We start from the raw sequence: 15,486 nt of genomic DNA, 5'->3' as shown, positions 1-15,486 counted from the left end.
GCAGAACTTTCTGCGAGCCCAGCTGCGTCAACTTTGAACTTCCCTATTGTAAGCGTCCTGACTCAGTTGACAACCAATCGGGAACATGTAATTAGGCACAAGAGGCTCAAGTTCAGGAGCTTACTCGCGAACTACTACATAGTATCTAATTCAACTCAATGCCACGCCCGTCGATGCAGCGCCCACGATGCAGTTTCAGGCTTGAAGATATGTTTCTGAAAGCTCAAGTAGAGGTACAAATTCTACACAATTGTCATGGTCTCGGCATGGTCATCTGGTGATCAGATCTCTCCATATCCTTTAAATCGGCGCCAGTCAAAACGTGGTTTTCAACTTCCTGGTACCACACAACTGATGGCCCAAGCGAGCTACTAGTGATATGCAGATAAGTCGTTGACTCACCGGCTCTTCCTAGGCCCTCAGTGCCAGCTAGATCATCTCCGACTGTGAGTAATTCTACTAGTACTATATCAACCCAGATCGTCCTGATGCACAACTATGCTCTTGTCTGTACGTAAGGTATTGCCACAACTGGCCATATTGACTGCGGGATGAAGATAACTGTGTTGTCCGGATCCGCATCTCCAGTCCCCCTGGACCCACCCGTATTGTGCCTCGTATGCAGGCAGGTTGGCCACACCGTGCAATTATGCCCATATCTTTCTCGAGGCAGTCGGAGTGATAAGGATTCAGGAATAGAGCTTCCTGGTGAGCTCGAAGCTGCGCGCGAAGCGGCGGCATTTGAGACTCCTTGTTCTCTCACAACCACATCTCGAAATCAATCACTGTGCCAGAGATGCGCAAACCTCGACATTCTTGGAGCTTTCACAGCTTCTGCGCCCTTCACTCTCGCCGATAAATCTCCCGAAAGTGCTGCAACAAAGAAGGTTCTCCGCATGCGAAGTTTGGGACCTATTCTCACTCTTCAGCTACTCGCTACGTGCCCACTCTGTCGTCTTCTTTTTGACATTACCTACCTTGATAAGGCAGATCTCGAGAATGTCACGAGTCTGCTCAGGGGCCCTGGAGAAGGCGTGCTGCTGCTTGTACCCGCGTGGACCGCAAATCGTGTGGAGCGGGAGCTGCAATGGCCAAAATATGCGAAAGGAAAGGGTCCCTTTGCGAGGTGTCTGTATACTGCGGTGAAACCGGCATCAGACTCTTGGGCATGGGGGACATCGCTAGTGGACTGGGCCACAGACGCTATTGGGATAGAGGATCATGGACACGACAGAGCAGGAGCGCTATGTGTGAAAAGAGTTGATGCCCAAACCGCAGACTATAGTATGATGCGAGCGTGGTTGCATCGATGTGACAAGCTACACCATGCGACGTGCAGGCCGTTTTTGTCTGAAGGTCTGAAGAAAATCAAGCTCGTAGACGTGGAAAATTGCAAAATCGTTCAGTATCCTGTGGAGTTCTGCGACTACGTCGCGCTCAGTTATGTTTGGGGAGGAATCGTCCAACCAAGCTACCTCCTAGGCGACACACTCCGCGAGATGCCTACTACCATCGAGGACGCGATGACCGTAACACGGGAACTGGGAAAGCGATATTTGTGGGTAGACTCTGTCTGCATCGACCAGGCCAACCAGACAGAGAAGCTCGTGCAGATCGGACTCATGAGTGCTATATACAGTGGTGCATGGGCCACGATCATCGCGATGTCGGGGCAGTCTGCACGGAGTGGTCTTCCGCGGATTTCCTCACTCGATGGTGTGATACCGCAGCTATCGTACGAAATTAGTGGCAAGCAACTGCTCTCAACAATGCCGACCCTCTCTCAGCAAGTATCTCATTCACCGTGGGTGACGAGAGCTTGGACATTCCAGGAAGGACTCCTTTCTCCGCGACGCCTTTTCTTTACCAGACATCAGGTCTACTTTGAATGCAATTTGGTCCAATGCTGCGAGTCTCTGGACGATTCAGAATCCCCGATTCACGACCTGTCTGATGAGCAACGGCGAAACTTTGTAGACAATCTTGCTGATCACGAGTTGTCTCCTGAGCACGTTCTTGGTAGAGGGGTCCTCAGGGATCCGTTCAGGCCATTTCCCATCGGAGTCGGCCAGGAAGACCAGGAAGAAACAGGCATGGAGAATCCACTTCGAAGGTATATGAAGCTGGTTTACGCGTACACGTCAAAGAAGATGACCAACGATGGAGATGCAATACATGCATTTTCGGCTGTGCTCACACGTCTGCAGGACAACGATTTTGCGCAAGGCTTCTTGTATGGTCTTCCTCTCCGAGAACTTCCCCGCGCTTTGTTGTGGACCCATGTCAACGACAACGTCCGGCGCCGGGTCGGGTTCCCCGCCTGGTCTTGGGCGGGCTGGGAGGGGGTGGTCAAGCCGATTCTGGTCAAAGGAGCACATGGATTTGAAAAAACGAAGGAACCTCCATTGCGCATTTGGAAGCCAGGAAGTGATAGTTCTCTTGAATTACTTTATGAATTTAACCCGAGCGAATGGTCCGAGGCGATTGGAGGCGAACAGCATGATGACTCTGCCAGCGAAGATACAGATGATTGGGAAGATGACAGCGAAGACGAAGACTATGATAGTGTCGTTGAGAGTGAGCCGAGTGAAGGCAGTGCCCCGTCCTGGATTACATCCAGAAGTGAACCCAAGGACAATAGAGAGGAACCAGGAGATGATGAGAATGCTAGCGAGGAAGGTAATGGCTTCATCATGGGCTAGACAGACTAACTTACCGAATTTTCCTCTAGATTCAGCTATGTGTAGTTACCCCCCAGAACAGATTTCTCCACCTCGCTCTCCCGTCTCATTCTCTAGCGTGGACGAATCAATCCTTGAAACAGACCCTATCCCTGCAATAGCGAAAGCGATGTTCGAAGTTGATCCTAGCTATCCGCAGATTCCGAACTTAGACGATGACGCTTTGCTAATCGAGGGCATCATTATTCAGATCAAATTCAAGAAAACGAGTCCGCAATCATGGCCGGGTAGTGAGCGTATGCATCAGCCGGGGGATGTTGACGCGAACATAGAGGCTGACTCACAACAATGCTTGGTGGACCTCCGAGGCAGTTTTAGGGAATATCAGCTTCGGATATACGGGGGAAATGCGAAGATGGTGATCGAGGAGCGGCACGGAGCCGTTCAAGACTACCTGATTTTGACTCGAGAACATGACGGCCCTGACCATTGGTATTCTCTACTACTTCTTGAATGGGACGGCGATATAGCCCACAGAGTTGCTGTTGCTAGCTTGGGAATTGATTGGTATCAACCTGGGCTACTAACCAGTAGCATGAACGCCCATAGAAAGCTGTTCAAGCTCAAATAGTCGCGAGGATGGTCACGGTGAAGTGCCAGGGGTGAAAAATTATGGCCGTCTCACACTATTCTATCGTTGTTCAAGCAGATCGACTTCTGTATAATGTCGAATATTTTAGGGAGCTCGAGCTTGATATGAAGTACATAATTAATCACTGGGACCGGACGAAAGCCGCAATGCTGACCGCGCGCCACCGCTGATCGGTCCGTCCGAGCGTCTGACATCTTGATTTCGCCCGAGTCGTCGCTGAGCTTAGTGGCGAAATGCTTTCCTCTCGTCTTGCCCTCCGGTACGCGCGGATACTGCCTTTGAATTCTATTCCTCTGCATCGACATATATCGAGCATACGATTTTTACAAAGGCCAACTTTGTTGAATACTTCTATCCCAAGTACGCATATCTGGAATGCGAGGCGACGTGTATCAACAGAACCGCCTAAGGGGACACCGTCCTCCGGCACAAGTGATTCAGAGGGTGTCGTAGAAGCTTCTCCCATTCCGAATGTTCTCACATCTTCGTCAATGAAGTCGACATATCACGGTCCCCTTACGACGACTTTCCGTCGATTGAAGATATTCTCACTCTCGTCCTTGACCCTCACTTTTGTCATGACACCATTCATATTCATTATGGAGGCGACCTCCAATCTGCCGCTCGTGGCTCGCTTCGCACTGGCCGGCATAGCAATGACAACGAGTGGCGTCTCGACTGCCTTGGTTGCGTGGTGCGGGCATCCTTACGTGACAACCCTCCGATGGGTGAAGACTGATGGCGACGAGAACTCGGGCAGTGCGCAAGGGCTCGAGATGACCACGCTTACACTGGGGCTGCACGAACGCAATACACGTGTATATGATACTGCGTTCCTCGTCCCTACCAGCAGGCCATTTGCCACTTGGGAACTAGCAGAAGCGTTCCAGCTCCCCAGCTCCGAGGTCGAGCTAGCCAGAGGCCAAGGGACAATACCGGGTGAAGAGACGGTCGCGGAGACCTTCACTCGAAAAGGGGACGTCGTTGGCAGGTGGATCGTACGGTGGGATGAAAATGGCACTGGAACGTGTACTCAAGCCGGCAAGGCGATTCGGTACGTCCCTTTACTGCCATCACTACGTGGCACATATCTTGCCTGACACCTTATCGCTGGCCAGGTACTTCAATGTTCATCAAGAACTTCTGGATAGGCCGGTTTCATGACATCGGAGGGCTCCATTTGATGTGATTTTTGCTGTTCAATTTTTGCCATAATTTACCGCACTGTATGTTTCATCATAATGCCACAATCAACCACCTGGCCCCGTTGATTCTGGATGAGCTCATGGGGTAGCAATGTGGCGATTTGGGCGAAGTAAAGCTTTCATTCAGGTTTGCAGCTGCATCAACCATTCCAGCGGCTGCATCAGGGCTACAGTTCCGCACCAGCTAGCTCTTTCCCGAAGCGGAATCTTCCCAACACGAATAATCCCCAATGCTCGCCCTACATTCTTTACGATGTCCTCTACGCCTTGAATGCTCTCAGCACCTTGACTATTATTCAAATTGGAATAAAGGTAACTGGCGCGGTTCGAATGTCATCGCAATGTGGTTCATTACGATGTATCTCCAGTCTGTGATCAATCTGTAATTATCACAGATACGACAGCTTACCTAGCGATTCAAATTTGCACAAACTTAAAGCCACGTATATGTATTGCCACCGCCAGTTCTCAAGGTGAGTGTATCAATACTCAAATCATGATCTGTTGAATTCAATCCGGCCAGGTCCATCCAGCATTTTCAGCGTTATGTGAATTTGAAACATAAGTTGTGCTCATTTGACTACAAGTCGCAGACGACTGGTCGGATATCTTGGCTCCAGACTCTCTAGATTCGGTGATTTGACTTGCGAAAATTACACGAAAATTCCTCCAATTATGTGTAGCCACATTATCAGACGATACGGAATCAAAGTTTCGACTTCATCCCATCTGATGCGCCGATGCTATCATCTTGTGTCGCATTCCAAGCAAGATGCCCCATCGCGGGAAAGAACTTGGCGTATAAATGTGCTTTTTCTGAGCTTGCTTGTCGCCGTGCGTAGCGTGCTGCAATACCTTGCATAATAACCGCAAGCTGCGATATGTCAGCTCATATCCAGAACCAGTGGCTAAAGTAGTCGCACCCTGAAGAACATCCAGCTCCTGGCAAATACTATCTCTGATATGGGGTATGGCTGCTTTGTGAGTCTACAGTACTCGCGCTCGAGTTCTTCAAGAGACACGGGACCGCTCTCCGTTGTGTTCTTGAATCCAACTAATGCGCTACTAAATTCTGGTGTCTGGAATATCTTAGGATCGATTGACCAAGGCTGTGTCAGGTTCGCTAAATCGGCAAGCTTCATGGAAGGTTTTTTAAGAACTTTTTCACTGGCCTCGCGGAATATAAGCACAAGTTTGCTCACCGGGCTCCCGAGAGTACACAACTCCCAATCCAATATGCCTATGACCCGATTTTCGGTCGGGTGGAAGATCAGGTTGTCCAGCTTGTAATCGCCATGCACAACTCGCAATCCAGTTTTGTTCTCGTCTGGGAGGTTCTTCTGATACCATGCCATCAGCTCATCGAATAGTGGGATGTCACCCGTTGGTTTTCCCGTCTCGATATCTGTGACGGCAGCCTGGGCACGCGAGACACGGGTGAGCGACTTCATCTGTCGCGGGAAGTAAGGCGTCGAAGGCCCGAAAGTAGAGAGCCCCAAAGCACCCGGAGATAGGGAGGACAATGCAACTAAAGCATGAATTGCGGAGAGCCAGCTGTAGGTACGTGAAGAGATATCAAAGCATCAAATACGTTGAAACCTACCACTCTCTTCGCGCTGTTGGTGATATTTCAGGCATCCGAACATTCGTGAATATGCGTCCGTCGAGGAACTCCATAATGTAGAACGGCGTGCCAATGACTGCAATGTTCTCGCAGAGTATGATCGGCTCGGGAATGGGCACTCTCTGCTCCAACAGGGTAGCCGCGTTTATGTTGTGATTATGAAGCGCGTTTAACACCGCAAACTCTCTCTCAATCTGGTGTGCGGTTTGAGAGATGAGTTGTCCAGCAGGCTTCTTACGCAAGACGAAGCGTTTCGAGCTGCTGCGAGTTCGAGTAACATATAAGTACGAGGAACAAAAGCACGCACCTTGCATCCGTCAAAAAGTATGTTGGATTAGACTGAGGAAGTCAGACAGTTAGTCACTCCCCCTGGTAAGTGTTTCAATCTACCTGCCCAAACTAAATATTTGCGTCAGTATGTTGAAAGTATGACAAGGCTGAAGCTACACACCTTGAACTGCTTCACGTCCACGGGCGCCTTTATTCCATTGACGTGCTTCTCCAAGTACTCGCTCAGCTTTTCGACATCGATATTCGCTCGCACGGGCCCATACTCTCCTCCAATCTTCCCTGACTGAGACATGCTGTAGGTTGTAAGAAACAAGCAGTGCAACGCTCAGATTCGTTGTGAACCGACAAGTTGCCACCGTACTACAGACTAGACTGTTCCCTTGGATGGGATATGAATGCCGGTGTAGCCGAGAGTCACATGTTGCAAACAGGCTAGCGTCATGCTCTCAACATCCCGAATACGTTCAAACGTTCAGCGTTCAGCGCTCAATTTTTGGTCATTAAGTTTCGCCCCCCTGCACTATGTGTTGCGCAGCGCGCATGGATGCATAAAACACGAGATACTGTTCTTTGTACCGTAATCGCTCCGCTGTCCAATGTCTTTCGGTGGATAACACACCTTCCAACTCCGAGTCCGTACTCGAATTATGACATTGCAACTAGCTTATTCGTGGACAGGACCAGCGTTATCCCATGCTTCCGGTTGGCTGATGACTGTATCAAATGTACTCCAGGAGTTGCAGGTCCTCGAGGGACTATAATAGTAAACGTTATAAGTAGCCAAGCGCGAACTCAAGTTATCTATCCATAGCTCTCTATGTTATTATGGCAGGTCGTTCAAATGCATTGAAATTCATGGAAAATAAATGAAAATGGGACATTACGGGTATTAAGCTTCCGGAACGTTCCAGGCTGCCAGCGCAATGGAGACGCGCGGGGAAAGCCGGTGGCTGACGTAATATTATTGAGCATTCAAAATTTGAGTGCGCCGAAGCTTTCCCTTACTCACCTTTCCTCCCATCCTCTTTCACCATGCTTGCTACTGTCCGCTCCCTTCGTTCCGTTGCTCGTACTGGCAACTATGCTGTATGTTGCACACTTTGAAGCACTCGGGAAATGACTGACAGCAGTACAGGGTCTTCCTCGTTCCATGATCGCGAGGAACATGAACTCAAAAGTCAATGGTAGGTATACGTGTCCATGCAGATCTCCTCATATGTTAACGTGCGGCTTGCGTATTAGGCCCCGTTGTTGGGATTGATTTGGGCACGACGAACTCCTGCGTTTCCGTCATGGAGGGTCAGACATCGCGCGTGATTGAGAACTCCGAGGGCGCGCGGACAACACCATCAGTCGTTGCGTTCACGAAGCACGGTGAGCGGTTGGTCGGTTTGCCTGCAAAACGTCAGGCCGTCGTCAACTCGAGCAACACCGTCTTTGCGTTTAAACGTTTGATTGGTCGTCAGTTCAAAGATGCGGAAGTGAAGGCGGATATGGAGCACTGGTTAGTGCGCTACTGCATGCCCATATCGCAGCCCTTGTTTAATTCATCATTCTAGGCCTTTCAAGGTGGTCCCAAAACCCGATGGCCGGCCCGCAGTGGAGGTCGATAACGGTGGTAATAAGCAGTTATTCGTAAGTTCTGCCTTCCTATTGGACGACTAAGATCCTCATTCTTCTCTAGTCGGCTGAGGAGTTGTCGTCAATGGTTCTCGTCAAGATGAGGGAAACTGCGGAGCAATATCTGAACAAGAAAGTGAAGTGAGTCTTGCCACGTCAGACATTGGAACTCCACTGTCTAAACCCTTGTGTAGTCATGCTGTTGTTACTGTTCCTGCCTACTTCAATGATGCGCAACGGCAAGCCACCAAGGACGCAGGTCAAATTGCAGGCCTTGATGTCCTTCGTGTAATCAACGAGCCAACTGCTGCTGCACTGGCATACGGCCTTGACCGTTCTGATAACGCTGTTATTGCCGTTTACGATCTCGGTGGTGGTACCTTCGATATCTCTATTCTTGAGATGCAGAAGGGTGTCTTCGAGGTGAAGTCAACGAACGGTGACACTCATTTGGGTGGTGAAGACTTCGACATTGCCCTCGTTCAACATATCTTGAGCGAGTTCAAGAAGGAGTACGGTGCAGATCTCAGTTCGGAGCCCATGGCTATTCAGCGTATCCGCGAGGCTGCTGAGAAGGCCAAGATTGAACTTTCGTCCACGTCGCAGACGGAGATTAACCTGCCTTTTATTACTGCCGATGCTACGGGTCCCAAGCACATCAACCTTAAGATCTTGAGATCGCAATTCGAATCCCTCGTTCAGCCCCTCGTTCAGCGCACGATTGACCCGTGCAAGAAGGCGCTGACTGATGCGGGGGTCAAGGCAAGTGAGGTCAATGAAGTCATTCTTGTCGGTGGTATGACTCGCATGCCGCGCGTTGTTGATACTGTCAAGTCGATCTTTGGCCGTGAGCCCAGTAAGGGTGTTAACCCTGACGAAGCTGTTGCCATTGGTGCGTCAATCCAGGGTGGTGTCTTGGCTGGCAACGTCACCGACATATTGCTGCTCGACGTTACGCCCTTATCACTTGGTATGTTGCTTCGTGCGTCTTACCGTTTATGTAGCCTTATTCGCGTTATAGGTATTGAGACACTCGGTGGTATCATGACGAAGCTCATTCAACGGAACACGACCATTCCGACTAAGAAGACTCAGACTTTCTCAACTGCTGCTGATGGTCAGACCGCAATTGAGGTCAAGGTCTACCAGGGCGAGCGTGAGCTTGTTCGGGACAACAAGATGCTCGGTAACTTCAACCTCACTGGTATTCCCCCTGCTCCCAAGGGCGTACCGCAGATCGACATCACCTTTGACATTGACGCTGGTATGTAACATCAACTCGGTTTTTGCAGGTACTGACGTTGCTCCTTAGATGGTATTGTCCATGTGAACGCCCGTGACAAGGCGACGAACAAGGACCAATCGATGACAATTGCTTCATCATCTGGCCTGAGCGACAAGGACATTGAGCGCATGGTCTCTGATGCTGAGCAGTATGCGGAGTCGGATAAGGCAAGAAAGCAAGTTATTGAGGAGGCGAACAAAGCCGACTCTATCTGCTCCGACACTGAGAAGGGTAAGTATCGGGTGGTTGTTCTTTGTAGTAGATATTTACTTGATTTTCCAACAGCGATGAACGAATTCAAGGAACAGCTCGATGCGACTGAGAAAGACAAGGTTACGAAGCTCGTTGCCGAGTTGCGTGAAATTGCTGCCAAGGGCCAGGCTGGTGATGCGTCGACCACTGCCGACGCCATTCGCGAGAAGATCAGCGAAACTCAGCAAGCGTCACTTGGCCTCTTCCAGAAGGTTTACGAAAAGCGCAACGCTGAGAATGCTGCCAACGAGTCGACATCTTCTGAGGAGAAGAAGAACGAGGAGAAGAAGGACTAGGCTCTTACTCCATGCTTCTTGTTGTCCCTCTGCCACGCCGTCGGCCTCTTGGTCGATCAGTCGTGTTTACTTGCTGTCCCTGCCTCATCTTGGCGTCCTGTCCTTTGATTGCATGCACCATAGAGCCCGTAAAAGTAATGATACGCATCCTGCTACCTTATGATCATGTCGTACAGACTATTTTTCACGTACGTAGTACCTAGTACCGTTCGGCTAGCCCCCACTCAGCATCGCCTCCCTTCACTGTACTTGTTCCCATAATGAGCAACATGAACTTCATGGAATGGTTTAGGTTGATCTTCTGATCCTCTGGTGTCTCCAACTGACTTCAAGCTTGATGCATCGTCTTCTCCAGGGGTATTGCTTAAGCTTTTGTCGCATTTTCCTATGCTCGTAGGTGGGATGAATGATCGACTCTGATTTGTATGGAAACAGGGACAGACATGCTCACGCCACAGGCGGATCACGCGGCATGCCTTGGCCGTCGCTGGCCAAGTATAGAGACCTGTCCTAGATCATAGATCGGTTCACAGTTCACCTGATGGTTCGCCCTGCGGGAAGGGATCGATCCCTGGGTTGATCGCACACTCAATGAGTCTGTAGTAGCATACATTATTTATTATAAAGCAAATAACATCACAAGCCGAGACTAGTACAGTGTATGTACAGTGAGGAAACAAGATAGAATGCCGCCGCGGTGCCATCAAGTTAGAGCGCATTACATGGAATACGGAGGCGAAGTCAGAGACGCATCGTTGATACCGTCGAATGAAATTGGCGATGCGGACATGGGGGAACAGGAGAAGAGCACAGGCGAAGGCAGAATCTCGGCGCAGCTTGAACTACCATCGCCGCTCGGGGTGTGCGTCATCCACTCGTGTTCCTTCCTATGGACGAGGGAGGGAACGCGTTGCCGAGATTTTTGATCGTTGCAAAGATTGTCTCCGGGGTGTGCGGGCGCTGCGCAAAGTTGGCCTCCTCGCCCCCGGCTCCAAAGGATTGCTTGTGTAGCTTGTTGCAGACGCTGTCGAAGAACATGCTGCCGATACCGCACGACTCGCCGCGGTGCTTGATGACAAAGTACTTGTAGCACTATTTCTTGGATGTTGGGTAGACTGCCATACTGAGCGGATCACAAACCGCCTTGTGTGCTGTAGGAGTATTTTGGGTCCTCGTAGAGATACGAGGGTGTCAAGTAGCCCCACTGCCGAAGCGCCATGCAACAAGACCCCTCACATGCAATGCTCTTGCCCTTCTCCTGTGACCCCTCTCCTCCGGAATGGGCTCTGTGATTTCGAAGTAGCAGTAGTTGACATGCATGGTAGGCGCGTAAGGGTTGCGTGGGGTGGACAATGAGGCTGATGCCAGCCGCGAAGAGCAGGAGACTGCCTTCAAGGTCCTTAATCGAGTTGTGATGCATCACCGCACTAACCAACAGGGGCGAAGTCAGAGAATCGCATGAGCATTGTTGATACTGTGACTACAGCCTGAGGCGGAACCAAAGCGGAATGGATCCATGGATCAGAGTTACATTTTACTCAAGCCATATAGTACCAGTCTCCTGTAGTAGTTAGTATACAGTTCTTGAGTCGCGGCGCGAGGACCTGTCTGACTCAACCTGCCACTGGTAGTGCAAGCTGTCTTTCGATCCAACATTAATCTTTTGTTTTTGATAGATCTTGAATTTGTCTTGAACATTCATGAATTAGATACCTTTCTGGTATGCGTGCGCAGCCTACACAAGCTGCTACGATGAAGAGGCACCATGCTGAGACAGGCACAGCGGGGCCCCGGCTTCCCGTGCTTCTCCTCAGGCCCCAGTGGTGGTCGTCCAGTATCTCCCAACTCCTATATCACATTCTTCAATTCTCTCGACGTCTACGGCGCGAACAGGAATATTCAGAAAGCAGACGATGAACAAAAACGCATATCCAGGCTCGCCAGAGAAGACACGGGACAGTCTGTGAGTCGCTCTCGGTCCGGGGTTTATCACATCGCGTACGCTGACCCGGTCGCTCGGACAGTCTGCCCAAGCTCGTGTTGAGGCCATGGATCAAGACGACTCCACCAGCGAGCCTGCTGCTGCGGAACGTGCGCGTCGTCGAGCCCTCAACATGCAGCATACTCCCGGGCTTGTGTGATGTGCGCACGAAGGATGGGCACATCGTCGAAATCACACCTAATGCTGCGCCATTCCCAGCTGGGGACGAGGCTCATGTAGTCGAAGTCGACTTGAAGGGGAAGTTCCTATGTCCGTGCGTTCTTCGTCGTTTGCTTAGGGATGCGGATCCTGATGTCCTGATGTGCCCGTAGTGGTTTGGTTGATTGTCATGTCCATATCGCAGCAGTTCCTGGAGTGCGGTCGCTCTCTGAGCTGGCCCGAGACCCACCAGAGACGGGTCATCTTAGATCGACATATGCGCTGAGAGGTGTGTCTAGTCGGAAGTAAGCGTACTGAAGCTGATATCCTCGAAGAGATGTTGCTGCGCGGCTTCACCACCGTCAGGGACACCGGTATATACGCATGTGCTCCACCGATCGCAGTTTTTTGATTTCCTGTATGTAGGCGGTGCGACCAAAGCCCTGGCCGACGCCGTCACAGAAGGCCTCATTCTCGGTCCGCGAATCTATCAGTGCGGTCGGGGGCTCTCCCAAACAGGTGTGCATGGGTTTTTTTTCGAAGTCAAGTAAGCTAACGACACCTCCAGGCGGGCACGGGGATATTGGCGGCGGTTGCTGTGGTGGAGGAAACGGTGTTACGCTCGGCCGTGTCTGCGACGGTGTCCCGGAAGTCTTGAAGACGGTCCGTGAGGAACTGAAAAGTGGTGCAGACTTCATTAAAATTCACTGTGGCGGCGGCGTCGCATCTCCTACGGTACGGATTCTGCTGGCATAAAGCTTTATGAAACTTGACCGGCCGGCATGCTCCCAGGACGCGATCGAGACGGTACAATTTACCGCCGAAGAGATACGCGCGATCACGACGACATGTACCCAGATGGGTGGAAAGCCTAGTATGTCCGTTCCTCGCTCTATATCATTCCACATGCTCACACAGATTCACGCATATAGCAACTGCGCACGCTTACACGGATGCAGCGGTACGGCATGCGATCGCCAACGGCGTGACAGGCATCGAGCACGGCAACCTCATCAGCGCGGATACTGCCAAACTGTATGCTGCCCCATGTCTTGCATAGATATATGTTTTGATCGCACTCGTATCTACAGGATGGCTGAGAAGGGCGTCTTCCTGACCCCAACGTTGGCTTGCTACGGCATCATGGTCCGCCCGCCGTTTGAGGATTACCTGCCGCCGGAGGGAAAGGTCAAGAATGAACAGGTGATGGCCAAGGGTCTGGAGGCCCTCAAAATCGCGGATGAGGCGGGAGTCACAATCTGCTAGTGTGTTCTCCTGCTCCACAGTAGTCATCTTCCGCTAATGAGGCTCTATGTTTCGAAGTGGATCTGATTTGCTCAACTCGCTGCAGGCGCTTCAAACGGAGGAGGTACTGTGATTATGTACCATGGTGTGCGTCAGCGATACTGATCACTCTCCTCAAGTTCACCGTGCGCGCATCCGTGCTGCCCTCGCCCAAAATCCTACAGCACGCGACAACTAATGCCGGTGCGTGTTGACACTCATGGTTTAAGTGGGCTATGTACTGACCAGTGCCATAGCGAAACTGCTCAGTAACCCAAAGATAGGCTCGATCCATGTCGGTGCACACGCCGACATCATCGTTCTAGACGCCAACCCCCTCGAAGATGTCACCATTCTGGACTACCCGGAAGACCATCTGTACGCAGTAATCAAGGGTGGCAGTGTAATCACGAGCCGGGTGGAGGGATTGCCTGCGTCGAGTCTATTTTGAAAGAGAGTGAGCTAGGCATAGTAAATTATGCATATATTATGTGTTGGGGAGGGAGGTGGGTGTGCTGAAGAAACTTGATTGCAAACAGTGTGTATATGTTTCTTGCCACGGATGCTGAAGATGATTATAGTCAGATTTAACATGCGGAAGTACCATTTATCTCAGGGCTCAGTGATCCAATAACAAGAATATAAGTATCCTTTGAGAGAACGACATGTCTGCTGGATAGACCATAATCAACGGATGCATGCATCGCGAACATTTGAGGCGTAAATTCAATCGGGGGTTGGGTGTTTGCATCACCAGCGTGATTATATTGCAAGGGTCATGTAAACCAAAGCCTGCGGTGAAGAATGTTTCGCTCACAGGAGTACAATTGTATTTCAAAATCGACGCATTTCCATTCCAGAAATGAATCCTCAACCTCTGCCTATCCACTTCTATGCCACTGGCGCAAGCCCCCAATCTATCCAAGGTGCCTTGAGCTCGCGCGGGTTGCACGCAAGTTTGACGCCCCAGGTTATAGCATAATGATCAAGGACAAGCTCGAGCTCCTCGATCTCGTCCAGCATCTCTAGCGCGGCGATACGCTCCTGTTCCTGTGGTGCGACGTACGCGCGGCGGATCTCGCGTAGGGTGAGGGCATGTGCGCGCGTGAAGCCGTGCTGCAGGAAACGCGTTGGGAGCGATGCGCGCGTGGGGTACGGCTCTGCGCCAACGAGCGTGACGTTGCGTGCCTACGCGGGCGCATGAGCCGCATTACAGAACGGCGGACGGGATACGCACTTGCAGGTTGGCCCGCATTACCCGCCCAAATGCGTCTTCGAGGCCGAACATCTCATACACGACCGCACCGAGGACGCAGGGCGTGCCCGAGGGCGCGTGTGGCGACGGAGAGAAGAAGTCGACGAACCATTGGATGAGTGCGGCGGATGCGGCGGGGGTCATGTAGACAAGCACGCACTCAAAAATGAGGAGGGTGGGAACGGCAGGAGAGAGGAAAGACGCAAGAGGCGCGAGGACGTCGGCAGGGGGCTGGCGGAGGTCCGCGGGGAGTAGATGGTACGTAGGCGCGTGCAGCGCGGTCCCTCCATGAGCTGCGTGAAGTCAGACCGGGCGTCGAATGGAGTCGGTGTACGCACACAGAGACACGCTATCAGGGCTTCCGAGCACGGCACTGAGCTCCTTGCTCTTGCGGATGGCCATCGCTTTCTTCGTGGTAACCGCGGGGAAGTCGAGCTCACAGTACGCCCGCAGACAGCCTTTGCGCGGATCTGTCTGCTTGGGTCGTCGCCGTCAAGCTGCGGCTGCGAGCGCAGGGGCGAGCGGGGAAGGGGGAGCACGCACCGCGAGCCGCCAGAACCGAGTGTCGCTCCCTGCGCCGAGGCTCACGATCTGGCACTGCGAACTCTCCTGCTCGGCGAGGGCGAGCCAGCGGTCGACGAGGGCGTCGATGCCCTCGGAACGCACATAGGTGCCGATGTTGATGAGGGGCGGGCGAGGGGGCTGGAGGTGAGCACGAGGGATGAGGTGGCGGATGAACGGGTCGTCGAGATAGCGTTTCTGGACGGCGGAGAGGCGTGCGAGAGCAGCATCCGAGTCGGTTTGGCGAATGGCGGCGTCGGCGTCGGGGGGTGTTTGCTCGCGATGCGGAGGCAGCATCGGGGTCGACGGGGAGAAAGAGCACAAACAAGCGCTGGCCCTC

At 51.8% G+C, this 15,486-nt stretch overlaps 5 protein-coding genes across 5 annotated transcripts; 3 read left to right on the top strand and 2 right to left on the bottom strand.

Annotated features, from left to right (window-relative positions):
- Positions 1–551: 551 nt before the first annotated feature.
- Positions 552–4,497, top strand: FIBRA_01267 (uncharacterized protein; the record flags this gene model as incomplete). Its single annotated transcript, XM_012323145.1, has 4 exons — positions 552–2,679; positions 2,732–3,173; positions 3,695–4,387; positions 4,452–4,497. The coding sequence occupies 4 exons, from the start codon at positions 552–554 to the stop codon at positions 4,495–4,497; spliced, it is 3,309 nt and encodes a 1,102-aa protein (XP_012178535.1).
- A 747-nt stretch (positions 4,498–5,244) lies between these two features.
- On the bottom strand, positions 5,245–6,745 carry FIBRA_01266 (uncharacterized protein; the record flags this gene model as incomplete). The annotated part of the gene is made up of 6 exons (XM_012323144.1): positions 5,245–5,412; positions 5,462–6,092; positions 6,142–6,423; positions 6,470–6,501; positions 6,553–6,561; positions 6,614–6,745. 6 exons carry the CDS (start codon positions 6,743–6,745, stop codon positions 5,245–5,247), a joined length of 1,254 nt encoding a protein of 417 aa, XP_012178534.1.
- Positions 6,746–7,485: 740 nt separating this feature from the next.
- On the top strand, positions 7,486–9,906 carry FIBRA_01265 (uncharacterized protein; the record flags this gene model as incomplete). Its single annotated transcript, XM_012323143.1, has 9 exons — positions 7,486–7,539; positions 7,589–7,637; positions 7,696–7,957; positions 8,013–8,088; positions 8,138–8,214; positions 8,268–9,043; positions 9,095–9,337; positions 9,386–9,589; positions 9,644–9,906. 9 exons carry the CDS (start codon positions 7,486–7,488, stop codon positions 9,904–9,906), a joined length of 2,004 nt encoding a protein of 667 aa, XP_012178533.1.
- Positions 9,907–11,671: 1,765 nt separating this feature from the next.
- FIBRA_01264 (uncharacterized protein) lies at positions 11,672–13,781 on the top strand (the record flags this gene model as incomplete). Its single annotated transcript, XM_012323142.1, has 12 exons — positions 11,672–11,865; positions 11,931–12,161; positions 12,220–12,335; positions 12,382–12,420; positions 12,473–12,565; positions 12,615–12,781; positions 12,839–12,920; positions 12,979–13,081; positions 13,138–13,311; positions 13,370–13,415; positions 13,471–13,534; positions 13,588–13,781. 12 exons carry the CDS (start codon positions 11,672–11,674, stop codon positions 13,779–13,781), a joined length of 1,503 nt encoding a protein of 500 aa, XP_012178532.1.
- Positions 13,782–14,221: 440 nt separating this feature from the next.
- On the bottom strand, positions 14,222–15,443 carry FIBRA_01263 (uncharacterized protein; the record flags this gene model as incomplete). The annotated part of the gene is made up of 4 exons (XM_012323141.1): positions 14,222–14,518; positions 14,568–14,878; positions 14,924–15,059; positions 15,129–15,443. 4 exons carry the CDS (start codon positions 15,441–15,443, stop codon positions 14,222–14,224), a joined length of 1,059 nt encoding a protein of 352 aa, XP_012178531.1.
- Positions 15,444–15,486: the final 43 nt, after the last annotated feature.

Source organism: Fibroporia radiculosa, assembly GCF_000313525.1.
Source record: "Fibroporia radiculosa TFFH 294 genomic supercontigs, scaffold556, whole genome shotgun sequence".
Classification (NCBI taxonomy): Eukaryota; Fungi; Basidiomycota; class Agaricomycetes; order Polyporales; family Fibroporiaceae; genus Fibroporia; species Fibroporia radiculosa.
Note: the sequence above shows the minus strand (reverse complement) of the source record. Positions and strands in the feature narration are given on the sequence as shown.